The sequence below is a fragment of the Ranitomeya imitator genome, chromosome 5 (genome assembly GCF_032444005.1).
Source record: "Ranitomeya imitator isolate aRanImi1 chromosome 5, aRanImi1.pri, whole genome shotgun sequence".
NCBI classification, from domain to species: Eukaryota; Metazoa; Chordata; class Amphibia; order Anura; family Dendrobatidae; genus Ranitomeya; species Ranitomeya imitator.
Genome location: NC_091286.1, coordinates 569,721,130 through 569,748,022, shown reverse-complemented (window position 1 = coordinate 569,748,022; position 26,893 = coordinate 569,721,130). Strand labels below are relative to the sequence as shown.

General features: G+C 42.8%; 2 protein-coding genes across 8 annotated transcripts in view; both read left to right on the top strand.

Annotated features, from left to right (window-relative positions):
• The window catches only part of FAM168B (family with sequence similarity 168 member B), a 49,952-nt gene extending 33,869 nt beyond the window's left edge, over window positions 1–16,083 (top strand). For all 7 annotated transcript variants that reach the window (XM_069727788.1, XM_069727784.1, XM_069727787.1 and 4 more), the window contains 2 exons: window positions 5,023–5,148; window positions 12,698–16,083. In XM_069727788.1, coding sequence (XP_069583889.1) covers window positions 5,023–5,135 — 113 coding nt within the window. In that variant the 3' untranslated portion in view covers window positions 5,136–5,148; window positions 12,698–16,083. The remainder of the gene's footprint in view (window positions 1–5,022; window positions 5,149–12,697) is intronic.
• A 6,576-nt stretch (window positions 16,084–22,659) lies between these two features.
• Window positions 22,660–26,153, top strand: LOC138637859 (uncharacterized). The gene is made up of 3 exons (XM_069726784.1): window positions 22,660–22,840; window positions 24,084–24,237; window positions 24,939–26,153. The coding sequence occupies exons 1-3, from the start codon at window positions 22,660–22,662 to the stop codon at window positions 26,038–26,040; spliced, it is 1,437 nt and encodes a 478-aa protein (XP_069582885.1). The 3' UTR covers window positions 26,041–26,153.
• The last annotated feature ends 740 nt before the right edge of the window (window positions 26,154–26,893 follow it).

The following is a 26,893-nucleotide window of genomic DNA, read 5'->3' as shown; positions in this document are numbered from 1 at the left end:
TGAGCGCCACCCTGTGGTCGGCGCTCATAGCAGCGGTGTAATTCTACTACATAGGAGTGATCTGAGCTTTGCTTCTATGTAGCAGAGCCGATTGAACTATGGCAGCTTCTAGCCTCCCATGGAGACTATTGAAGCATGCCAAAAGCTAAAGAAAAATGTTTTTAAAAATCTAAAAATAAAACGTAGGTTCAAATCACCCCCCTTTCGCCCCATTCAAAATAAAACAATAAAAATAAAATCAAACCTACACACATTTGGATTTGCCACATTCAGAATCGCCCGATCTATCAATAAAAATAAGGATTAACCTGATCGCTAAATGGCATAGCGAAAAAAAAAATCGAAAATCCAGAATGATTTTTTTTTTTGTCGCCGCGACATTGCGTTAAAATGGAATAACGGGTGATCAGAAGAACGTATCTGCACAAAATTTGTACAGTTGAAAACGTCAGCTTGGTGCGCAAAAAATAAGCCCTCACTCAACCACAGATAACGAAAAATGTAAAACGCTACGGGTATCGGAAAATGGCGCAGATTTTTTTTTTTTTTTTTTCCGGCAAACTTTGGAATTTTTTTCACCACTTGGATAAAAAAGAATCCAGAAATGTTTGGTGTCTATGAACTCGTAATGACCTGGAGAATCATAATGGCAGGTCAGTTGTAGCATTTAGTGAACCTAGCAATAAAGGCAAACAAAAAACAAGTGTCGGATTGCACTTTTTTTTTTTTTTTTTTGCAATTTCACCGCACTTGGAATTTTTTTCCTGTTTTCTAGTACACGACATGGTAAAACCAATGATGTCGTTCAAAAGTACAACTCGTCCCACGAAAAATAAGCCCTCACATGGCCATAGTGATGGAAAAATAAAGTTATGGCTCTGGGAAGGAGGGGAGTGAAAAACGAAAACACAAAACCTAAAACCAGTCATGAAGGGATTAAAGTAATAAATAATAAGAGAACAAATCTTTCTTTAGAACGACTAAAAAAATCTTTAAGGTATACATTTAAAAATTGTAGAAAAATATATAGAAACCGCGCTAAAGGACAGGCAAAGAAATAGTACAGAACAAATACACTGGAATACAATACAATGCAATACCCCCAAGAAAGATAAATGTCCCAGAGGACAGTGAAACTACTCCGACTGATAAACTAATACTGCCAGACTCATGGAACTAAACTGCAGCCGTCCCCCGCACAGAGATGTATACAGATAGCACCTGGCAAATGCCCAATAAATGCCGGCTTACCTAGTGCGATGCACTGCTGGATCGTGGTGGAACAAATGATGGTGCCAGCTGCAGATAGAGGGGGTAGCACTGTCCGTGCCTGATGGCGAGGTGCAGAGCGGTGACCAGGGGCGCTCCGGCCGGTAGCGCGTCCCGGGAACCGCGAAGAATCAAAAAGAAAAATGGCCGACTGGCTCCTCCTACTAGTGACGTCACTCAGTATGGAGCGCTAAGGCGCTCAAAAAACCAGGGGGAAAGAGGCAGAGATTAAACCAACGCGTTTCAAAGCGGCTGCGCGCTTCTTCGTCAGGGTTACCGCTGCTCTGACTCCCAGGCTCTATATACCCTTCGATACTAATTGGGCACCTCCCACACTTTTAACCCCGGACATCCTAATAAGTGCCAACCCCTCAATGAAAAAGTGCAAAGAAGAAGCCTGCCTTGCTCCAACCATAAATGACTGCTAATAATGTGCAATCGCTATGCCCATGCTCCTACTTAGTAAAACCCAATAGACTTTAATAATATTACAAAATAGATAAAGTAAAATAAATAAAATAAAATGAACATGCATGTTAGACTCCGATAAGTCCCTTGATCCCACGTAGATATGTATGCACTATAGAACCTGTCTAAACTTCATAGTCGACAGGACCATCTAGACAGGATGTATTAGCGGTGTGATCATTAAGGGCATAATAAATTACAAATAGATTAAGAACGTTAAAAATGCATTACAAATACGTTAAAAATGCATTACAGATACATTAAAAATCCTTTAGAGATATAACGGGGGGAAAAAAAGAAAAAGGAAAAAAGAGGGGAGAAGTGGAGACTGCCCACATTCACAGTCACACCAATAGGGTACAATTATGGTAAAAAATATATCTATGGAGATCCCACTCATCCAGAAACCTATAAAAGACCCTATAAATACTGGTGGCCCTCCCTTTTCCTCTGATATGCATACATATCTACGTGGGATCAAGGGACTTATCGGAGTCTAACATGCATGTTCATTTTATTTTATTTATTTTACTTTATCTATTTTGTAATATTATTAAAGTCTATTGGGTTTTACTAAGTAGGAGCATGGGCATAGCGATTGCACATTATTAGCAGTCAATTATGGTTGGAGCAAGGCAGGCTTCTTCTTTGCACTTTTTCATTGAGGGGTTGGCACTTATTAGGATGTCCGGGGTTAAAAGTGTGGGAGGTGCCCAATTAGTATCGAAGGGTATATAGAGCCTGGGAGTCAGAGCAGCGGTAACCCTGACGAAGAAGCGCGCAGCCGCTTTGAAACGCGTTGGTTTAATCTCTGTCTCTTTCCCCCTGGTTTTTTGAGCGCCTTAGCGCTCCATACTGAGTGACGTCACTAGTAGGAGGAGCCAGTCGGCCATTTTTCTTTTTGATTCTTCGCGGTTCCCGGGACGCGCTACCGGCCGGAGCGCCCCTGGTCACCGCTCTGCACCTCGCCATCAGGCACGGACAGTGCTACCCCCTCTATCTGCAGCTGGCACCATCATTTGTTCCACCACGATCCAGCAGTGCATCGCACTAGGTAAGCCGGCATTTATTGGGCATTTGCCAGGTGCTATCTGTATACATCTCTGTGCGGGGGACGGCTGCAGTTTAGTTCCACGAGTCTGGCAGTATTAGTTTATCAGTCGGAGTAGTTTCACTGTCCTCTGGGACATTTATCTTTCTTGGGGGTATTGCATTGTATTGTATTCCAGTGTATTTGTTCTGTACTATTTCTTTGCCTGTCCTTTAGCGCGGTTTCTATATATTTTTCTACATTTGGATTTTGTGTACAGGGGTGGGCACTACCCTGTGTGATTCCAGCAGCTGAGGAGGTTGAACTTTAGGGTGAGCGCCAGTGTTACCATAGTATTTTGTACATTTAAAAATTATTTCTATAAAGATCATAAAAGCACATGAAAAGCGGGGTAATACAGATACTATTTGGTGTGTACATGTCCTATCCATGATTACACACCTTTTTTGGTAGAATATCCGTCCTAGGTGAATGGTATAATAAAAGGTAGAATATAGCAATGAATGCTAGACAGTAAATAAGACAGCCTGTTATACAGCTTATCATAATGTTATTAGGACATTGTCTCTAAAAAAAAAAAAAAAAACAGGCATTATTATGCAAATACAGGGGTGGACAAAATAATGGAAACCCCTAACGTTTTGGCATCATAATCTTCGAACATGTGATAAACATGCAAACCGTGATATATGGTAATGTTTTGTAGTTGATTATTTGTGATGTGTATGTAAATTAACTGTTTGTTTTGCATATTTATAAGAACATTGATGAGAACCTGATACCAATGGCAGACCTCTCGGATTTTCAAAGAGGCCAAATTGTTGGTGCTTGTATGGCAGGCGCTAGTGTAACAGAAAGTGCCCGAATGCTTGGCGTGTCAAGAGGTACTGTCTCCAAAGTAATGACTGCGTTTGAAAGAGAGGGAAAAACGTCCGCAGCAAAGCACAGGTCCGGCCGAAAGTCAAAGTTGACAGAGAGACCATCAGACTCTAAAGCGAATTGAGAGAGGATCGCAAGACCACGGCTCCGAAAATCACTGCTGAGCTCAATGAACACCTACAGAACTCAGTTTCCACGAAAACTGTTCGTCGGGAGCTGCACAAATCTGAATTCCACGGAAGAGCTGCAATTAGAAAACCGCTGTTCTCAATGACAAATGTTTCCAAGTGTTTAGAGTGGTGAAACCTCCAGAATTGGTCCCTCGAGTAGTGGAAACATGTGGTATTCTCAGACGAATCATCGTTTACCTTATTTCCGACCTCCGGCCGAGTGTACGCTTGAGGACAGCCAGACTGCCTTCTCCCAACCGTAAAACATGGCGGAGGTTCTGTGATGATCTGGGGTGCTATTTCGTGGAGATCCGTCGGGCCAATGATATCCCTTCATGGAAGAATTAACAGCCGAGATTATTTAGGCATTTTGGGCGACCAAGTGCATCCAATGATTCAAGCACTGCTCCCGGAGGGGAACGCCATCTTTTGATAATGCACCAATTCATACAGCTAGAATTGTTAAAGCATGGCAGGAGGAACATTCTAATGAAGTTGAGCATCTCATCTGGCCCCGACAATCCCCAGACCTCAACATTATTGAGCATTTATGGTTGATTTTAGAGATTCAAGTTAGATGTCGATTTCTGCCGCCATCGTCGCTCAAAGAACTGGAGGGTGTTTTAACTACAGAATGGGCTAAAATTCCTTTGGAAACAATTCACACCTTGTATGAATCCATACCTTGGAGAATTGCGTCGTTTGGCCTCCGTCGCAATGCGTCGTTTTAGGAAAAAAACGCATCCTGCAAATGTGCCCGCAGGATGCATTTTTTTTCCCATAGACTTGTATTGCCGACGGATCGTGACGGATGGCCATACATCGTGTCCGTCGTGCACTGGATGCTTCGTGTTTTGGCGAACCATCGTCGCGAAAAAACATTCAAGGGAACGTTTTTTCGTACGTTCGGGTCCTGCATTTCCTTCCGCGCATGTGCGTCCGGAACTCCGCCCTTTCCTCCCCGGGACTTTAGACTGGGCAGCGGATGCGTTGAAAAACTGCATCCTCTGCCCACGTTGTGCCGAATTTTCACATCGTCTTGTCGGTACATCGCGCCAACACTTTGCGACGGCCGCGTACCGACGAAAGTGTGAAAGAAGCCTTACATGAAATGATTGTTACTTTTAGCCACACATTGTTTGTTGAATGTTACACTGAAATGTATCTCTAAATCTTGTTTCCTAGGTACATTGTTGACCGCCCATTCACCAACTCCAGTAACCCCTCACCAAGTTACAATGCCTGCATATCGGCCTCCAGGGACGCCAACCTATAGTTATGTCCCAACACAATGGTGATTAGTCGACCCGAGTAAGTGTGTGATGCCATGTCTCCTGTTCTCAGACTTTCCTGTATGAGGCCTCTTTCACTCATCCATTTATCTGTTTAATGACCGCCAAATAGAAATAATTTCTCTCCTGACATGATATACATGGAGGGGGGGGGGGGGGGATCTGCACCTAGCAAAAATAATTTTTCTTATTTCCTTTTGATCCCTGTTATAGACCCTATCACAGTGATCAATAGAAAAAAAAATAGTTAATCTAAACCCCCTTTGTAAGTGCAGGTAACAGTTTTTGCTGTGTTTTTGGTTCAAAAATCTAGAGAAGTTGCATTGTTTTTTTTTGTTTTTTTATATCGGCACGCACGAGGGGCAATAAAACACGGCAGAAGCTACTTTTTGTAAACTGCTTCTTTGCTGGCTGGAGAGCAGGTTTTGCCTGTAGAAAAAATCACAGACAACATAGCCTACAGGGTTAAACCTTCCCTGCCGGGTTTTACTTATTTCTGCTTGGTAACTACAATGCACAGCTGCTTCCTATCACAATCATTAGTTGTTTTTTTGTTTTATATGTTTGTACTGCTGTTATTTATTGTTCTTGCATCTTTTATGGGCTGTTAACCCCTTCCCGACCTTTGACGCCACGTAGGCGTCATGAAAGTCGGTGCCATTCCGACCCATGACGCCTATGCGGCGTCATGGAAAGATCGCGTCCCTGCAGGCCGGGTGAAAGGGTTAACTCCCATTTCACCCGATCTGCAGGGACAGGGGGAGTGGTAGTTTAGCCCAGGGGGGGTGGCTTCACCCCCTCGTGGCTACGATCGCTCTGATTGGCAGTTTCACTTTCAACAGCCAATCAGAGCGATTTGTAATATTTCACCTATTATAACTGGTGAAATATTACAATCCAGCCATGGCCGATGCTGAAATATCATCGGCCATGGCTGGAAATACTAGTGTGCCCCCACCCCACCCCTCCGATCGCCCCCCCACCCCCCCCGATCTGGCCGGTACACTGCTCCGGCTCCCCTCCGTCCAGTGCTCCGCTCCCCCCCCGTGCTCGTGTCCGCTCCCCCCGTGCTCCAATCACCCCCCCGTGCTCCAATCACCCCCCCTGCACTCCGATCCACCCCCCCCCCCGTGCTCCGTTCAACCCCCCCGTGCTCCATTCCAGCCCCCCCGTGCTCCGTTCCACGCCCCCCGCGCTCCGTTCCACCCCTCCCGCGCTCCGATTCCCCCCCCCCCCCGTGCTCCGATCCCCCCCCCCCCGTGGTCCCCCCCCACCCTATCATACTTACCGATCCAGCCGTGGTCCCGTCCGTCTTCTCCCGGGCGCCGCCATCTTCCAAAATGGCGGGCGCATACGCAGTGCGCCCGCCGAATCTGCCGGCCGGCAGATTCGTTCCAAAGTGCATTTTGATCACTGAGATATAATCTATCTCAGTGATCAAAATAAAAAAAATAATAAATGACCCCCCCCCCCCCCTTTGTCATCCCCATAGGGACAATAAAAAAATAAAGAATTTTTTTTTTTTCCACTAATGTTAGAATAGGGTTAGGGGTAGGGTTAGGGTTAAGGTTAGGGGTAGGGTTAGGGGTAGGGGTAGGGTTAGGGCTAGGGTTAGGGCTAGGGTTAGGAATGTGCACACGTATTCTGGTCCTCTGCGGATTTTTCCGCTGCGGATTTGATAAATCCGCAGTGCTAAACCGCTGCGGATTTATGGCGGATTTACCGCGTTTTTTTCTGCGCATTTCACTGCGGTTTTACAATTGCGATTTTCTATTGGAGCAGTTGTAAAACCGCTGCGGAATCCGCACAAAGAAGTGACATGCTGCGGAATGTAAACCGCTGCGTTTCCGTGCAGTTTTTCCGCAGCATGTGTGCAGCGATTTTTGTTTCCCATAGGTTTACATTGAACTGTACACTCATGGGAAACTGTTGCGGATCCGCAGCGTGTGCACATACCTTTAGAATTAGGCTATGTGCACATGGTGCGGATTTGGCTGAGGATTCGTAGCAGTTTTCCATCACGTTTACAGTACCATGTAAACATATGAAAAACCAAATCCGCTGTGCCCATGGTGCGGAAAATACCGCGCGGGAACGCTGCGTTGTATTTTCCGCAGCATGTCAATTCTTTGTGCGGATTCCGCAGCGTTTTACACCTGTTCCTCAATAGGAATCCGCAGGTGAAATCCGCACAAAAAACACTGGAAATCCGCGGAAAATCCGCAGGTAAAACACAGTGCCTTTTACCCGCAGATTTTTCAAAAATGGTGCGGAAATATCTCTCACGAATCCGCAACGTGGGCACATAGCCTTAGGGTTAGGGTTGGAATTAGGGTTGTGGTTAGGGTTAGGGGTGTGTTGGGGTTAGGGTTGTGGTTAGGGGTGTGTTGGGGTTAGGGTTGTGATTAGGATTATGGCTACAGTTGGGATTAGGGTTAGGGGTGTGTTGGTGTTAGTGTTGGAGGTAGAATTGAGGGGTTTCCACTGTTTAGGCACATCAGGGGTCTCCAAACGCAACATGGCGCCACCATTGATTCCAGCCAATCTCGTATTCAAAAAGTCAAATGGTGCTCCCTCACTTCCGAGCCCTGACGTGTGCCCAAACAGTGGTTTACCCCCACATATGGGGTACCAGCATACTCAGGACAAACTGCGCAACAATTACTGGGGTCCAATTTCTCCTGTTACCCTTGTGAATCTAAAAAAATGATTTTTTATTTTCACGGCTCTGCGTTGTAAACGTCTGTGAAGCACTTGGGGGTTCAAAGTGCTCACCACATATCTAGATAAGTTCCTTGGGGGGTCTAGTTTCTAAAATGGGGTCACTTGTGGGGGGTCTCTACTGTTTAGGCACACCAGGGGCTCTGCAAACGCAACGTGACACCCGCAGACCATTCCATCAAAGTCTGCATTTCAAAAGTCACTACTTCCCTTCTGAGCCCCGACGTGTGCCCAAACAGTGGTTTACCCCCACATATGGGGTATCAGCGTACTCAGGAGAAACTGGACAACAACTTTTGGGGTCCAATTTCTCCTGTAACCCTTGGGAAAATAAAAAATTCTGGGCTAAATAATTATTTTTGAGGAAAGAAAACGTATTTATTATTTTCACGGCTCTGCATTATAAACTTCTATGAAGCACTTGGGGGTTCAAAGTGCTCACCACACATCTAGATAAGTTCCTTTGGGGGTCTAGTTTCCAAAATGGGGTCACTTGTGGGGGGTTTCTACTGTTAAGCCACATCAGGGGCTCTGCAAACGCAACGTGACGCCCACAGAGCATTCCATCAAAGTCTGCATTTCAAAACGTCACTACTTCACTTCCGAGCCCCGGCATGTGCCCAAACAGTGGTTTACCCCCACATATGGGGTATCAGCATACTCAGGAGAAACTGGACAACAACTTTTGGGGTCAAATTTCTCCTGTTACCCTTGGGAAAATAAAAAATTGCAGGCTAAAAGATCATTTTTGAGAAAATAATTTTTTTTTTTATTTTCATGGCTCTGCGTTATAAACTTCTGTGAAGCACTTGGGGGTTCAAAGTCCTCACCACACATCTAGATTAGTTCCTTTGGGGGTCTAGTTTCCAAAATGGGGTCATTTCTGGGGGATCTCCAATGTTTAAGCACACAGGGGCTCTCCAAACGTGACATGGTGTCCGCTAATGATTGGAGCTAATTTTCCATTTAAAAAGCCAAATGGCGTGCCATCCCTTCCGAGCCCTGCCGTGCGCCCAAACAGTGGTTTACCCCCACATATGGGGTATCAGCGTACTCAGGACAAACTGGACAACAATATTTGGGGTCCAATTTCTCCCATTATCCTTGGCAAAATAGGAAATTCCAGGCTAAAAAATCATTTTTGAGGAAAGAAAAATTATTTTTTATTTTCATGGCTCTGCGTTATAAACTTCTGTGAAGCACCTGGGGGTTTAAAGTGCTCAATATGCATCTAGATAAGTTCCTTGGGGGGTCTAGTTTCCAAAATGGGGTCACTTGTGGGGGAGCTCCAATGTTTAGGCACACAGGGGGCTCTCCAAACGCGACATGGTGTCCGCTAACAATTGGAGCTAATTTTCCATTCAAAAAGTCAAATGGCGCGCCTTCCCTTCCGAGCCCTGCCGTGTGCCCAAACAGTGGTTTACCCCCACATATGAGGTATCGGCGTACTCGGGAGAAATTGCCCAACAAATTTTATGATCCATTTTATCCTACTGCCCATGTGAAAATGAAAAAATTGAGGCGAAAATAATTTTTTTGTGAAAAAAAAGTACTTTTTCATTTTTACAGATCAATTTGTGAAGCACCTGAGGGTTTAAAGTGCTCACTAGGCATCTAAATAAGTTCCTTGGGGGGTCTAGTTTCCAAAATGGGGTCACTTGTGGGGGAGCGCCAATGTTTAGGCACACAGGAGCTATCCAAACGCGACATGGTGTCCGCTAACGATGGAAATAATTTTTCATTCAAAAAGTCAAATGGCGCTCCTTCCCTTCCGAGCCTTACCATGTGCCCAAACAGTGGTTTACCCCCACATGTGAGGTATTGGTGTACTCAGGAGAAATTGCCCAACACATTTTAGGATCCATTTTATCCTGTTGCCCATGTGAAAATGAAAAAATTGAGGCTAAAAGAATTTTTTTGTGAAAAAAAAGTACTTTTTCATTTTTACGGATCAATTTGTGAAGCACCTGGGGGTTCAAAGTGCTCACTATGCATCTAGATAAGTTCCTTGGGGCGTCTAGTTTCCAAAATGGGGTCACTTGTGGGGGAGCTCCAATTTTTAGGCACACGGGGGCTCTCCAAACGTGACATGGTGTCCGCTAAAGAGTGGAGCCAATTTTTGATTCAAAAAGTCAAATGGCGCTCCTTCCCTTCCAAGCCCTGCCGTGCGCCCAAACAGTGGTTTACCCCCACATATGAGGTATCAGCGTACTCAGGACAAATTGGACAACAACTTTCGTGGTTCAGTTTCTCCTTTTACCATTGGGAAAATAAAAAAATTGTTGCTAAAAGATAATTTTTGTGACTAAAAAGTTAAATGTTCATTTTTTCCTTCCATGTTGCTTCTGCTGCTGTGAAGCACCTGAAGGGTTAATAAACTTCTTGAATGTGGTTTTGAGTACCTTGAGGGGTGCAGTTTTTAGAATGGTGTCACTTTTGGGTATTTTCAGCCATATAGACCCCTCAAACTGACTTCAAATGTGAGGTGGTCCCTAAAAAAAATGGTTTTGTAAATTTCGTTGTAAAAATGACAAATCGCTGGTCAAATTTTAACCCTTATAACTTCCTAACAAAAAAAAATTTTGTTTCCAAAATTGTGCTGATGTAAAGTAAACATGTGGGAAATGTTATTTATTAACTATTTTGTGTCACATATCTCTCTGGTTTAACAGAATAAAAATTCAAAATGTGAAAATTGCGAAATTTTCAAAATTTTCGCCAAATTTCCGTGTTTATCACAAATAAATGCAGAATTTATTGACCTAAATTTACCACTAACATGAAGCCCAATATGTCACGAAAAAACAATCTCAGAACCGCTAGGATCCGTTGAAGCGTTCCTGAGGTATTACCTCATAAAGGGACACTGGTCAGAATTGCAAAAAACGGCAAGGTCTTTAAGGTCAAAATAGGCTGGGTCTTGAAGGGGTTAATAGATGGAGGTTTTCCCAAGTCCTGATGCAGTCATGTGCTGCCCCACTGAGTGCTGGTTTGCACTTGGTTTAATGGCTCTTATGCTGTACAGTGTGTTATACTGGGGCTTTATACGCAGCCAGGAATTTATATTGGTGCTGCTGGTTTCGGTCTTGCTGATTTCATGGTCAGGGGCCCTGCTCTTGGATGAGGCTGGAGTGGACTTGTGACACTTTTGGAGAGTTACTACTACTCCTAAAGTCCTTTTTTTATTATAATAATAATAATAATAATAATTATTCTATTTTTTATTTTTCTCACCCATTTGGCATTTTTATAAATGTATCATGGATGTACTTGTTTTTATTATGTATACCCCTCCTTACATGTAGAGTGCCATGGAATAAATGGCGCTATAACAATAAATAATGATAATGTGATCACACACACTAGTGTAGCTTAATTTGGACATCGCTGGTGCTATGACTTAGAGAACCTGTCAGCAGGATCAGGCATGATAAGCTAAACATACATGCATAAAGTTGCAGTTCTGCTGATTTAATCGGTACCTTCAGTGTAGAAATCCGCAGCCTGGTTATTCTGTAATCGCCAGTAGAAGTTTTGGTGCAATAAGCTGTTGCTGCATCTGGGTGAGACTGTGAGTAGGGTCTTCATCTCTGCCACGGCCCTGCAGCTGCCTCTGGGGTAAGAATCTACATATTGTTAAAAATTCCGTGCAAATCGATCTGGTTGTAGGCTTCAGTAAAATAGCGGCGCATGCGCAGATCTCTGATCAATGACGAGCCGAGATCTCAATCTGCACGTGTGCTGACACAGCGCCATTTTACCAAATCCTGCAACCAAATCAATCTGCGCAGCAGTCACCCGCAGCTAGGGCTGCGCGGAATATTTTACCATATGTAGATCCTCACACCAGAGGAAGCTGAGGGGCCGTGGCAGAGGGAAGAGCCTACTCACAGGCCGCCTACTCACAGGCCGCCTACTCACAGGCCGCCTACTCACAGGCCGCCTACTCACAGGCCGCCTACTCACAGGCCGCCTACTCACAGGCCGCCTACTCACAGGCCGCCTACTCACAGGCCGCCTACTCACAGGCCGCCTACTCACAGGCCGCCTACTCACAGGCCGCCTACTCACAGGCCGCCTACTCACAGGCCGCCTACTCACAGGCCGCCTACTCACAGGCCGCCTACTCACAGGCCGCCTACTCACAGGCCGCCTACATGCACAAAGAGCTTGTTGCACCAAAATGTCTATTGGTGATCACACAATAACCAGGCTGCGGATTTCTACATTAATTTTTGGCAGAACAGCGACTTTGCCCATATCTTTAGTTTACCATGCCTGGTCCTGCTGACCGGTTCTCTTTAAACAGGTTTGTCATAGTGGACATCTGCATTGTAAGAGCTTTCCAGTACTATTCATTAATGATCCGGATAGGCCCCCAATTTGTGATCAGTGGGGTCTAAACCCTGAAGGTCACTAATTGCTGCTCCGTTGCGGCAACAGTGTAGGGTCTCCCTGACTTTGGCAAGTGCTGCAGCCTTGTTGTTCTGCTGCTTCAGTCGATCAGGCCATCACTAATCAAACATTATTTGGATGTTAAACCTTTAGAAAAAAAAATTCTTAGATAATCCCTTTAAAATTAAAACATAGCTTTAGACTAACCCCAGATTAGATTCCTTTTGCTTTTGGATGAAAAATGAGTCATGAGATGTCTGCTTAACCACTGACTTATGGTCACCATTGTAAAGGGGTTGTCCATGAACAAAATGGGCAAATGGAAGGTAATGTCCTCATATTCTAAAAAAAAATCCCTTTTATTATGTGATATCCAACGTACAAAGGAGACCTGTGGTTATGTCTGAGAACTGATTAATTTCATATTCTGGTTCTTATTTTTTTTTGGTCAGGTTTAAAGATGGAAGATATGCAAGCAAGTCAGATGCTTATTAGATGGTGCTGAAGTGTTATACCTCCAGCGAGAAGTTTCTTCCTTCTGAATTCTTTCAACACTTTGCCTAACACTAATTCAGGATCCGAAGATTTCCATTATTGCATATCTTAACATCTTGGGACTCTAGTGGTTGTCTTTAATATAAAATCCTGTTTTGTGGACAGTCTTGCAATTTTTTTTTAGCTAATTCTAATGATAAAAAGGGAGCATACAGTTGTTTCAATGATCCATATCTAGTTGAATGCATGTTTAAACACGAAATGAAGCTTGGTTATTGGAGTGACATATGCAAATAAAAAATGGCATCATATGCAAAATCCAAAGGAGCCGAGAAGAAATCTGAAGGCTTTTTGCTAATTGTAAGGCCTTAGAAAATTTAGGCAAGACTAATCACCCCAGTGTGTTTTTTGAGTGTTGCTCTACATTTTTTTATTTTTTTTTTGTTTTGATGGTTTTTTGAAGGTGGTTACTATTAAAATGGTGCCATGTGATCTATGACATCATAAGAAGTAATTAGTGAAATTCAGATTATGCCCAATTTCTCACTAGGAATAAGTTTTTTTTTTTTTTTTTTTTTTTTGTTCCAGTTTATTTTTTGATAGCGTGTTTAATAGGAATAGCGGATTCATATGATGTGACCATGTGAGCGGCTGTGTGATTGGGGAAGATAACTTGGCGCACAGACCGCGGGTAATAACTCAACACCATCACTATATCTCATTATTGGGTACAGATCTCACCATGCCTGAGGTGGCCGCTTTATAGTATTCGCTCTGCACTTATTGCAGTTTACAAGATTAACACTTCAAGCATTCCTCAGAAATGGAAAGGTCTCGATTGACTTGATAGAAATTGGAAAGAAGGCAAACAAAAAACCCTGTGCATCACGAAACGTGAGAACATTGGGAAAGGTAGATATGAGCTTTCCACTTGTACGATACAGTGACCACACTGTTATTTTATTTGCTTTATTTTTTTTTTATAGTTGCTCTTTTTGTGCAGAAGTTTTCTGTTGGCATTCCACAATAAAAATTAAAAAAAATTTAAATAGTGACCATTCTCATTTCCAACATAAATACATGTTCTGCAATGAAAGGGTTTTTGTTTGGAAAATCTAAATAAAATGTTGTTACAGAAAGCCATTATTCGACTCCTAAATATTCATGGTTGAAGTTAGGCAGATACCTAGCTTCTATCATCACAGAAGTACTTGTATTTATACACATACAATCTGTCCATAAGGACTAATTAGCAGTCCACACAGATTTTGGAAGATTTAATAAAACTGTTGCAAAGTAAAAAATGGAGCAACCAATCAAAAATGAAAATAGCCATTGGTCACTTTTAAACCAGTGTTAATAAATCTCTACCCCGCAGTTGTGACTTGGCTAGGTCTCAGCTTAGTGCCAACTGAATCCTTGGAAGTATGGTACTTTTGAAACAGGAAACATATGTATAAATACAGTTGGTCCTTCATGACACCCTAAGCTTTTGTCTATTTTAGAGTGTTTGAATCACATTGCAAAGTGGGTGGTATAAATCTGTAATAAAGAGTAACTTTTTTTACATTCTTGATCTGCCTCTGCAAAGTTGTGAATCTTTTGTAATGTACTCAATTTATTTTTCTTCTTTCTCTAATAAAACCATGCTGTTTTAACTGCCCAATAATCTTTTACAAGCTGCTTTGAACTGCTGCTCTAGGAACGAACTGTGCTCAAACACTATTTACAAGCGCTCTCCTTGTGTAGATCTTCTCTGCTCCTCTCCCCATGCACAGACAGGATAGTGTTTGTAAATGTTTGAGTATGGATTATTACTAGGGCAGCAGGTCAAAGCAGCTTCTAAAACCGCCTGAACTGGGCAATTTCAGCACGGAGCTTGAGAGGAGGCAAACTGAGGTAATGGAATATATTACAAAAATTTGTAACCCTACAATTTAACGTTTAATTGCTCTTATTTAACGTCTTGTAAATTTTCTAAAATGTTCATCCAACTTCAAGTGTTATCTGCACCAAAACATGGGTGAGAGCCCCTAGTTAGTATATAAAGACGAGTACAAGCAGATTCTGGTGATGGTGCCCAATGTGTTCTTACATTCATAACACTTCTCTTATTGGAAGGTGTCTTGGGAAAAGTTGATCCTTCATGTGAAAATTACATATCCAATGTGAGTAATGTTCATTAATCACTTTTTTTTTTTAAATGGGGTTCAGTGATGCTCTCCTCATGGCAACTAGTAGTATACTCCAGGTCACCGTAGGCCCTATACAGAGGAAAAGCAAGTAAACATGTCTTTTCTATACGTGTGCCCTATTGAATACATTACAATACAGTATTGAGTATCTTCCCTACAATTATGTACAATGTTCTGCCAATGGCATTTCAATGCAAAAAAGTATTTAGACAAAGGGGCAGTTAGTGTCCCTTTCTGCATTCCCTTTAGGCACCTTGCACTTCACATTCTGGAGATTTTAATTTTTTCTTTTCAACAAAAGGAAGTTGTGGCCCACCTTACGGAATCGAATATTTCCTTCTGAAATTATATCCTTCTATGGGAGAGTAGATATATTTGGAGGTTATCATTAGGGATGAGTGAACGTGCTGGGATAAGTTATCAGAGTATGCTCGTGTACTAACGGACTCCCCGTTAGTCTTCGGCGTGCTCGAAAAATATGCTCGAATCACAGCACCTGCATGGTCTCACGGCTGTTTAACAGCTGCAACGCATGGGGATTGCCTATCATACAGGTAATCTCTTCCTGTGTTATGGCTGTCAAACAGCCGTGAGACCACGCAGCCGCGGGGACTTGAACATATTATTCGAGCACGCTGAAGACACTGGGTTAGCACAGGAGTGCGCTCGCTCATAACTAGTTAGCATTTTAAAGTTAGCTTGGCATCACATGATGGGGACATAGCGGGTTAGGGAAACTCATTCAAGCACTTGTTACTGTAGCAAAATAAATATCCAATTTCTTAGCATTTCAGTTTTTGTGAACAACCTGTCCATAAAGAGTTCAAGCATGAAAGTCATGGTTCCCCCCCCTCCATTCTTGGGTTATTTCCATATGTTTGTGTTTTTGTTTTTTTTAATTTTTTTTTTATGTAAAATTAATGTTGTCTTCCAAACATCACCATTCTTCCATTCTGTACTGTCTTTCATAGTGGGCGGATGATGTGGCCGTTCTGAGCTGGATTAATTATGCATACTTTTTTTTTTGTTTTGTATAATGTGGTTAGATGCGCTCAGATTTTCAACTTTCTCTAAAAGCACGTTTATTGTAACGAGGATTGTTATGTATTAATACTGTTTTGAATAAAGATTGACTTTTGTGTTGCTAATTTGTCCTTTTTTTTTTTTTTATCAATATACCGTAATATATATTTATAGTGTGTGTGTGTGTGTGTGTGTGTGTGTGTGTGTGTGTGTATATATTATAGATGTGATTGCTAAATTTCATGGCGTTGTATCGTAAAAGAAATATAGTTGTTAAAAGAACTGCTTGATATACCCCTCCGTAGGTCAAAAGTTGTAACTCCATGGCTGTGGCACCTTGAAACATTTAGTACAGGATACTTTATACTTGTGCTGTTAACTTGAGGCAAAGGGTGTTCGATGCTGCTCTAGTAATGAGCCAACCATAAAAAGTCCACGGATAAAGCATTATTAGAAAATGAGAGCTGTGCATGTCTGACTACTAAACAATCTATTATGTTTAACTGACCAAAAATAGTATGATTCCTGGGATAGTAATGTAGCCAGTGGTTCTCAAAACTACCGTAATTGCATACCATTTTTTATTTTATTTTTTCCCATTCCACACGACCGTACCAGTAGGCCGGAGTCACACTACCGTGGAATACGGACGAGTGCTACACGATAGATGAATACTGATTCGAGTGCTATGCGATTTTCTATGCGGCAGCCCACATCACTGTCTTTTTTTTTTTTTTTTCTCGGCCGTTTTCAGTGTGCGAGTGAAATCGCAGCATGCTGCGATGGTCATCGACACTCGGCCGAATCTCGGCTCACTCGCACCCATATGTCTATGGGTGCAAGTGAGACAACGCGCGTCACTGTGATATCATTCGAGTGATGTGCGTTATACTCTGACCCCGGCAATGGAGGAGATGGAGAAATTAATTTCTCCTCCGCAGCGGTGTGAGCGGCTCGGCGCACAGACGCATGACACTTTGCTCCTGCTCGCATATCATGCCATACGCTCATCTGATGCTGGCCTCAGAGAGTGGATTTCCCCAAGGACTGGAAACCCTATAGCTTAAAGGGAACCTGTCACCTGAACCTCCGTAGTACACGCGTGCGCAATGCAATCTTGCCTTGCGCAGTATGCTTTGCCCAACAGCAGGCAAAGCCGAAAAGCATTAGTGCGCATGTCCCGGAACACAGCGAAATACTTCCGGGACATACTGCACGTGCGCAAGGCAAGATTGCATTGCGCACGCATGTACTACAGAGAAAGCCTAATCAAATTCAAGACAATATTGCGGCCAGCGGGATAGGAAGGGGTGCATGAAAGAACAGAAAACACCGCCCATCGGACGATAAACAGAGCCCGCCAAATTCAGGTGACGGAGTCCCTTTAAAAAGATGGAACTCTCCATCAGTGGTTTCCTGTCCTTAAGGTAGACCTTATGAACATCACCTGGTTCCAGGGAGTGGAGTAGTGGTGTCCCTGGTGGGTGTAGAAGCCGGTGTCCATGGACCTTTCCCTAGGAGCGTGGTGCACTCCTGAGAGTCAGCGGAAGTAGGACTGGTGTCAGTTCTGGGGACACGTCCTGGTATGGCGCGGTGCTTCCCTGAAACCTAGTGGCTGACGTCACATCTGTTGGTGCGGTACATTGCTGGGAAGCCAGTGTAGCGATGCTTTCCGGAGGCATGGCCTGGTATGGCAGTGTCCCTGGAATGGAGCTGGGCGTCTTCAGATCCAATCCCTACACCTAGCTCAACCCGTGGGTGGACCCAGGGGGCTACAGGATAAAAATCCCCCCCCACCTCTGAATCATGCTGTGGGAGGTATTCCAGATGGAGGATGTCAATACACCTGGAAAACCTACAGAGGCATCCCCTATGACTACAGTAGTCCTGCGTCAGGTGCGGTGAGTCCTTGGAGAAAAACCTTTCTATAAATGCCCGTGTTTTTCTTTGCACTTTTTCTAGACCTGTCCTATAAGACATCGAAAACCAAGCACCGGGAATATGCTTTATGTAGGAGTAGATTAGGGGCCACCTACACGAAAAGGCTGTGTAAAAAGTGCATCAAGAAAATGCTGACAGAAGAATCCCCTTTCCTCATGAATACTATTAGATACATGATTAGGGTAGAAATCAAGAAATCTCTGAAAGGGATTAAGGTGGGCACTTAAAACCAGGATGTTTCATTGCCACTATAGATCAGGGGTCCCCAACTCCAGTCCTCAAGGCCCACCAACAGGTCATGTTTTCAGGATTTCCTTAGTATTGCCCAGGTGATAATTGCATTACCTCTGCAAAACAAAGGAAAACCTGAAAACATGATCTGTTGGTGGGCCTTGAGGACTGGAGTTGGGGAACACTGCTATAGATCTCCGAGATGCCTATCATCATGTGACCATTTTCCAAAGCCATAAAAAAATCTGGCAGTCAACATACAAAGACTGTTAACCCACCTACAATTCCAGGTCCTCCCCTTTGGCCTATCTATTGCCCCAAGGGTCTTCACAAAGATAGTGGCAGAAATGTCAGCACGTATAAGAGAAGGACATTATGTTCATCCCGTATTTACAAGACTTCCTTATTGTTGGGAAGTCCGAAACCGAATACAAGCGGTGGAACATGTAAGGGAGATACTGCAATCCCGATGATGGATTACAAACGGGAAAAATCACAGATAAAATTAAAACAAAAACAATTTTTCTTAGGAATTTTGTTGGATGCAAAACGGCAAACCTCTTTTTGCCCAGAAGAAAAGATAGAAAAAGTGTGCAGGTCGTCTTACGGGTTGGTCAAAAATCCAGTGACTACCCTAAGCCTAAGAAGGGCTATGTCAATTCTGGGAATCCTAAACATCTTGCATCCCAGCTGCAACCTGGGCAAGATTCCACTTCAGAGTCCTTCAGTGGGAACTTCTGAAAGAAGGGAAAAAAAGCATAGGAAATCTGGACAAGAAAATTATTGTTTCAGAAATGATGCAACAATCCTTAAGGTGGTGACATCAGAAGATGATCTTGTCAGGTGCAATTCCTTGGGAAATGAAACAAAAAACCTAATTAATCATTATGGATGCAAGCCCTTTCGGCTGGGAAGCACACACAGAATTCTCCAAGGAGGATGGTCTCAGGAGTTACTAGACGCATGTTCCAACAGGAAAGAACTAGCGGCTAGGCACAAGGTCAAGGAGTCTCATGACAAGCAGGCAATATAATGACTAGTGAAAGAAAACTCAAGGTCACTATCAGCAAGATATCTAAAAGGGGAGGAGATCACCAGGGCAGATTACCTCAGTTGTCATATAGTAGATCAGGATGAGGGGTCCCTAAACCCGGGATATTTTAAAAAAAATAAAATACTCAGACGCTGGGGGAACTTCAGATAGACTTGTTCGCAAACAACTGAAACAGAAAATCTCGAAAGTTCTTCTCCCTGGATCCAAAAGACCTCCTCTACAGCGTCGACGCCCTTCACTATGAATGGCCAAAAGAACTAGTTTATGGTTTTCCCCCCAATCTCCTTGATCCTGATAGTTCCCACAAAAATTTGGTTGGATCAAACCAAAGCCATATTAATAGCTCCCTTGTGGCTCAGAAGAGCTTGGCTACACTGCCTGGCAGTGGATGCACCATGGGTACTACCGGAAATCCCAGATCTCCTATCCCATGGGCACATATTACATCCCAAAGTCACGGACCTCCATTTGACGGCATGGCGCTTGAGGGGAAGCTTCTAGCAGCAAGAGGATGCTCAGAGGGGTTCATTTCCAGCGTAATGTAGTCTAGGAAAAAAATTACATCAAACATCTACTCTAGAATAAGGGGAAAATTCCTAACTTTTTCAGGGGTAGACCCTTTAAAAAACAGCCAGGTCCTGTGGATTCCTATTCTAGAATTTTTACAGAAGGTGTGGGAGATGGATTTGAAAAAAAAGAGTACCCTTTAAGTCCACACTGAAGCACTGGGAGCCCTCTTCAACCACAAAATTGCCAATCACCCTCTAATAATAAAAAAATTTTAGGCGGTCAGTCGCTCTGGGATATTCCTGCCGCCACCATGGGATCTAAACCTAATGTTTAAAGTTTTAGTCACATCTCCATTTGAGCTCCTGTCAGACTGCTCAATTAAAATTCTGACCCTGAAAACGTGCCTTCTGGTGGCTCTTATCAACTAGAAGAGTCGGGAACCTGCAGGCACTATAAGTCAACCAGCCCTTTACTCAGATCTTATCAGATAGGGTTATATTTAGCCCTGACCCAGCTTTTCTCCCAAAGGTGGCAACAACCTTTCAAAGATCCCAAGAGATAGTTTTGCCATCCTGGGATAACCCTAAAATTAGGGGGAAAGAGTTTCACACCATGAATGTTAGGATATGTTTCTTACAATACTTATACTCAACCAGGGAATTCAGGAAGTCTACCTCCCTGTTTGTTCTCTTTCAGGGCCCCAGGAGAGTACAGGCGGTGTCCAAAAGGTCCATAGCCAGATGGGTCAGGACAGGGATTGCTTTGACCTACAATTCGGGAGGTGTCCCCCCCCCCCCCCTTCCCATAATAGAAAAACACTCCACAAGAGCTGTCTCTACATCATTGGCAGAGAGGGCGAACACTTCTCTGGAAAAAATCTGTAGTACTGCCATATGGTCTTCACCCTCCATTTTTTTTCTAGCACTACAGGATGGATTTAGGTGCCGGGGATAATACTTTCAGGAGGAAAGCGGTGGTCCCTCCCTAGGTATCTCTATCCAATGGTGCTGTCGTGGGGAATGGGAAAAGTGACCTTCCCCCTATTTTACGCACTGATTATTAGATGCTGCAGCATGATCTGATCTGTAATATGCATTAAATTGTTTTATTTAGTCATATACATTGATTATGAAAAAAACATTTTGTAGATGCTACTGTACAGGCGCTGCCGGCGCCATCTTGGTGGTGACAAATTTTGTTTCCTCTAGCAAATTGGCGCTGGCACCATTTTGAGAATTTTTTTTTCATGATCAATGTATATGGCTAAAAAAATAATTTAATGCACATTATACATGCGGCTCATGCTGCAGTGCCTGCCTACTTAAGGTGATTTTTATTTTTGAATACATATAATGAGTATGTAAAGTAGTGGATAGGTCACTAAGGGATCAGGGATCGGTCATAAGCCATCAGTATGAATAATCAGAGCACCACATGAAGACCCCCCCCCCCCAGTCTGCCCTGAAGCATGAGCATATCATTAACTCAAAACTGAAAATAAATATTAAACAACAACCACAAGACAAGCCAAAAGGAGACAAAACGGCAATGTTAAAATCGAGATAAAATCTATTGAAAAAAAAGAAAAAAAAGTAACCTTTTTACCTCAGTGATATTTGACCAACATTAGAATAGATCATTGTGATGACACAGCATTTTATCTTAATTAACCAGACGTCTATTTTCAGTAAGTTAGGAGGAATAGACTGTTATGTATGTTTACTTTTGAATTTATGCATTTGTTCTTCAGTTGGTCAAGAACCATCCACTGTTTTTTGTATAGTCTCAAATGTTGATTTTTGATATTTTTGAATGGCTAATGTTTTCCTCTTATATCAGCTCCTACAACTTATTGTTTGATACCTTAGCAAAACAGTGATTTAGGGTCACTGAACAATGGTTGTTTGTTTCATATGTTGATTGACCATTGCGTGGGTCTAGTGGCTTGAAGAACAGTTGTGAACTACAGTATAAAATGAGGATATGCACCTCTGTAACAACATATATCCAGAGATCCAGTACAAAGCCACAGCCAGGAACACTCTAAAAGACATCAGCCAAGAGGTCATGACTCCATCTTGAGGGGCACAGGTTTGACATTCAGCAGGATGCCAGCTTAGGGGACCATGGCCCCCAACTGAAAAAATACAGATCTCTCCATTGAGCATAACTGAACCATGGATATGTTTGGGGAGGTCAGGATTTGGATCCAACAGTCACCTGAGCCCATGGATACCTTTGGGAAAGCCAGGATTGGGACCCACTGGTCACCTGGCTCCATGGAGATGTTCAGAGAAGCCAGGATGTGACTCTCTGGTCACCTGGCCTTTTATCTCAATATACTGTCAGCTTCCTAAGCTCGTCAAAACCTCCTCTCTGTGCGTGATACATGTGGGGATAGTTGGCCCTGGAAGCTCAGGAGTCACAGTTCTAATCACGGTGAGTCAGCGGAAAGGTGAGGCTCTAATTTTGCACCATCTTGGGTATTGTGCTGGGATTGTTCTACATGTTATTTGTCTGGTTTACCCTCACTCTTAGGGCTCATCTCCACTTGCTAGGAAAACGGACGAGTGCAATCCGATAAAAAATCGGATTGCACTCGGACCAATGTTAATCAATAGGTGACATTCCATTTGCGATTTTTTTCTCAGCCGAAATCGGACTGAGAAAAATCTGTGTCGGCTGAGAAAAAAATCGCAGCATGCTGCGTATTGCTGAGATTCTCGGACGAGACTCGCCAATGCAAGTCAATGGGTGCGAGAAAAAAAACGCACAGCACTCGCACCATGCGTATGACATCCGTTTTAAACGGATAGAAGATTCAGAATTTAGTACAAAAGAGTAAAATGATCCCATGACAGGAAGTGACATGCAGGGAAGTGTTGGCAGGCTCCCCAACACCACATGTCAGTAATCACTGCTTGTGACACACCTCCACCTAGTGGAAAGATATTCTGTATTTGCCATGTCTCATATAATTAACGTGGAGGCGCTCTTGGTGTTAGTACAGGAGCGGCCCGAACTTTGGGATCCCCAAGATTCTAATTATCAAAACCGACTGGTCAAGGACGCCTCCTGGACTTACATTTGCCGGCAATTATTTCCAAATTATGCTGAGAGCCCCCCAGATGTCCAAATTAGGCTGAGTAAGTAAAATCGTTTTATTTATATATATATTTATGTAAATTTGTTAACTATCCTTTGTGTATATATATATATATATATATATATATATATATATCTATATATCAGAAATATGTATGTATATATACACACATATATACATACATATATATTTGTATATATATATATATATATATATATATATATATGTTTATAAAAAAATATATATATATATGTATTTTTAAAAATTTCAATTCTAAAAATATATATATATATATATATATATATATATATATATATACTAGATGTTGTCCTGAATCTAACGCGTTGGGTATTCTAGAATGTGCAGGTAGTATATAGCAGAGGCCACGTAATAGATAGCATAGCCATATAGTATATAACATAACCCACGTAGTATATAATATATATAGTATTATATAGGCCAGCCACATAGTATAAAGGCCAGCCACGTATTTTTGACAATGTGGCCAGTATATTCCATTTCAAACAATACTTAAAATAAAAAGTAATTATCTACTCACCCTCCGGCGTCCTGCGTATCCAAGGCAGGCGTTTAGCGATGGACGGTGCGACAAGGCGGTCTGAAGAGTGCACTTTGGACAGATGATGACGTGCGAGAGCAAGACCACTACATCATCATCTTGCGAGATTGCAATGCATGGTCCATAGCCTTGCCACCAGTGTTCAAGTCGTTGGAGTGTGAATATAGAATTATTATTTATGTAAGTTCTTCTTTGGCAAATTAGATATTTTAACTATTTATACTGCCTATGCAGCATGAATATGAAAAAGGTTGTCACACAGGGTTAATAGCAGCGTTAATGTATTGCGTTACAGCGTGGCATAACGCGGTCCGTTAAAGCTGCAATTAATCCTGTTTGACCATTGACTGTAGGGGATTATGGAAGGTACACTGACTGCTGTGCAGTAAGCATCGCCCATTTTTGATCCGGCCTCTGCGCGGTGCTGATTGTTCCTTGTCATTTTTCCTAAAACAATCATCGATGTTGCTTTCCTGGACAAACAACCAATGGGATTTTTCAGACAGACAGACAGACTGAACGTACCCTTACCCAATTGTGTTTGTATATATATATATATATATATATACATATATATATATATATATATATATATATATATATATATATATATTTAGATATATATCTATATATTTGTGATTATGGCCTTCATAGTACGAATTATTGCATGTGTAAATGTTTTGGCTGTCTTTATATTTTGCAGTGAATGATGTAACCCGGAGATGGAGGAGCTGCCGGGATCAATACCGGAGAGAGCGCCAATTACGTCAGCAAAGTGGTTCTGGTGCAATCAAAAAAAGGCCATATCTGTATATGAGTCAATTAAACTTTTTATCACGCATCATTGACCTAAGACCGTAAGTACACTATACTCTCGAGTATAAGCCGGGTATGCGTTTTCAACATCATTCCTGTCCTGCTATGCGTGCCTTACCACGTTCTGTCCTGGTGTGTGGCTCCCCTTGTCGTGTCCTGGTATGTGAGTCTCACCCTGTTGTATGCATGGCTCTTCAGGGCCCGCCTTGCTCAGCTACCCACCCTTAACATGTTTGTAGGCATGGCTGACATTACCGCCCTTACCACCCTCTGTTGCTGCCTCTCCGTCCCTGCATCTCCATTGTCTGGCGTTGGCTGCTGTCCCATGCGGTCCCGTGTTACCCCTCATTAAGGTTATGATTATGCACTTCACGCCTATGGGAGTGGAGATGTATCCATATTTAGTACCTTAATAAGCGTTAACACGTGACGGCTAAGCCCATGAGCAGAGAGATGGTGGCGGTGTGAAAAGGGAGATGCATCGACAGAGGTTGAGTATGATGTATTTTTAAAGTCATCTCCAGATGCTGCTATGGCGTTGCCCTTCCCCCGCCAGCATTGTTTCAAATTGTGTTGTGTATAATCCAAGGGTGAGGTTTTGTTGCTCCTCCAATTTGAATCTAATATTGGCTTAGACACTAGTCTATATGCTTCTTGTTGGTATGGGCCATCGAGAATTTTATTACACAAATTCCTAGTTGTCTTTAAAAATATCTTAACCTTTAAATTTTTTTATATTTAGAACCGATTCTAACATTCGAGAGACAGACACAGGCTCGGAAGCCGAGGCAAGGACATCACAACATGAAGAACGACGGCCATGGGAAGATGTCGTCCCTGGAGCATCAGCGGAGGAAGGTGCAGACCCACCAAACACTACAGAGGATGCTGCACAGCAGGAAGAGCAGGCCAGGAGCAGCAGTCCAACATTGCCTCTATATAGCTCCCCCCAGGCATCTATACCACAGCGAATGCGCCGAAGGAGAGAAGCACACAATCTAGGGACAAGGAGGGAGATTGATAGACGTGTAATGGATTATATTGGTCGCACCATTAGTGATGATGGAGAGGAGGCATTTTGTCGCAGCTTGGCCCAACATCTTCGCCGAATCCCAATTGATTTAAGGCTAAATACAAAAACATGTATAATGCACCTCATACATGCTGCAACACCACCCCAAAATCCTCGTGAGATATTTCAAATAATTGAAAGACAACACCAACTGTCTGAATGCCCCAATGCATCCAGTTCTGCTGCTGCTCATGGCCATGATACTTGTGAGTCACAAGAATCAGCTATCAGTAGGCCAACTAATGACTCTGGGCGTGCATCTTCGTCTGACATTTCAACACAATCGTGGCAACGTCACATGAGTGTGGAAGGTCAATTTGGACAGGAGCATGGCAACATAGGCCAACCGCCTACTTTTGTGGGGTATTCAAACCACACCATCACCAATCTTCCACCCACAAATACTATGCAAGCATGGCCACCATACCCAAGACATTACGGTCATCAAGGCCAATATGGGCCTCAGAATAGGGCAGCAAATGTATTTGGCCAGGGTGAAGGCTGGGTTCCTCGGGGTCCACACCAACATTCAAATATTGCTCAACACAGCAATATATTTCACCATCCACAAACACAAGAGGCTGCTTTCTATTCTCAAGGCCCAGTTGATTATGTTCCCAGTCATCAACAACCAATCCGAACCCAGAACAACCCACCACCAGCAATAACTCAAAATCCCACACATCAGCAAAGCACTGTCCCAGAAAACCGCAGCATTAACATTTCGACCTCTTCACCAACAACATCACATCAGTCTTTTATAGATTTGTAATGTTTGGAACTGTTTTCATTGTTTTGTTTTTCCAAATGTTGGCAATTTGAAACTTTCGCAAAAAGGAAGCATTGTTATTTATGTTTAGTTTGCTAATTAAAAGCAAATATTGGTTTACCAACAAGATATGTGTTTATTCTTTATCCAAAAAATGTAGCCATTGTAATGCTAAACAATAATTACAGTATATACTCGAGTATAAGGCGACACAAGAATAAGTCAACACACACCATTGACCATTTTAAAAGAAAATAGTCTTCAGCCACTATCATGTAACGACTTGTTTCACAACCTGAAGCTCAAAGGATCCTTGGAAGTGGACCACACATTTGCTTGGGATTAATACTCAAAACCATTATGTAATAACTTAATATGCGACAATCTCAATTTATTACATTATCCAAAATGTCTATTTTTCTAAATATTCATTGCCTGTCAAGTGACAACCAGACTGAAAATATTCAAACTTGACTCAAAAAATGGCATAATAAAAAGGTTGTGGTTTGTTTGAAGCCATTGCAAATATACTTACTGTGGGTATTGGCTGCGTGGAATGGCGTGTCCAAGAGTCGCTGATGGAGGAGCCATGAGTGGAGCATTGATGAAGGCTGGGACTCGGGGGGTGTTCTAAACTGGCTCACGCTCAACATTATCAGCTGTATGGACAACACACATTGAGGCTTACTCATAGCTACAAAGAAATGCCTCCATCATATGCTCCGTCACATTTAGGGAGTGAGAGGTACCACCATGGGCAAATAACTGTTTTTTTGAATGCTTATGGCCCTGTTCAATTTGTGCAGCACTGACAACAACACCAAGGTCCATTTTTAACACGCAAAAACAGAGTATT

Bases quoted from the DNA above. Each gene is read 5' to 3' on its own strand.
- LOC138637859 (XM_069726784.1), top strand. From the start codon at position 22,660: ATGTCTCATATAATTAACGTGGAGGCGCTCTTGGTGTTAGTACAGGAG. The intron at 22,841-24,083 runs GTAAGTAAAATC...TATATTTTGCAG, and splicing joins AGATGTCCAAATTAGGCTGA to TGAATGATGTAACCCGGAGA. The intron at 24,238-24,938 runs GTAAGTACACTA...TTTTATATTTAG, and splicing joins CGCATCATTGACCTAAGACC to AACCGATTCTAACATTCGAG.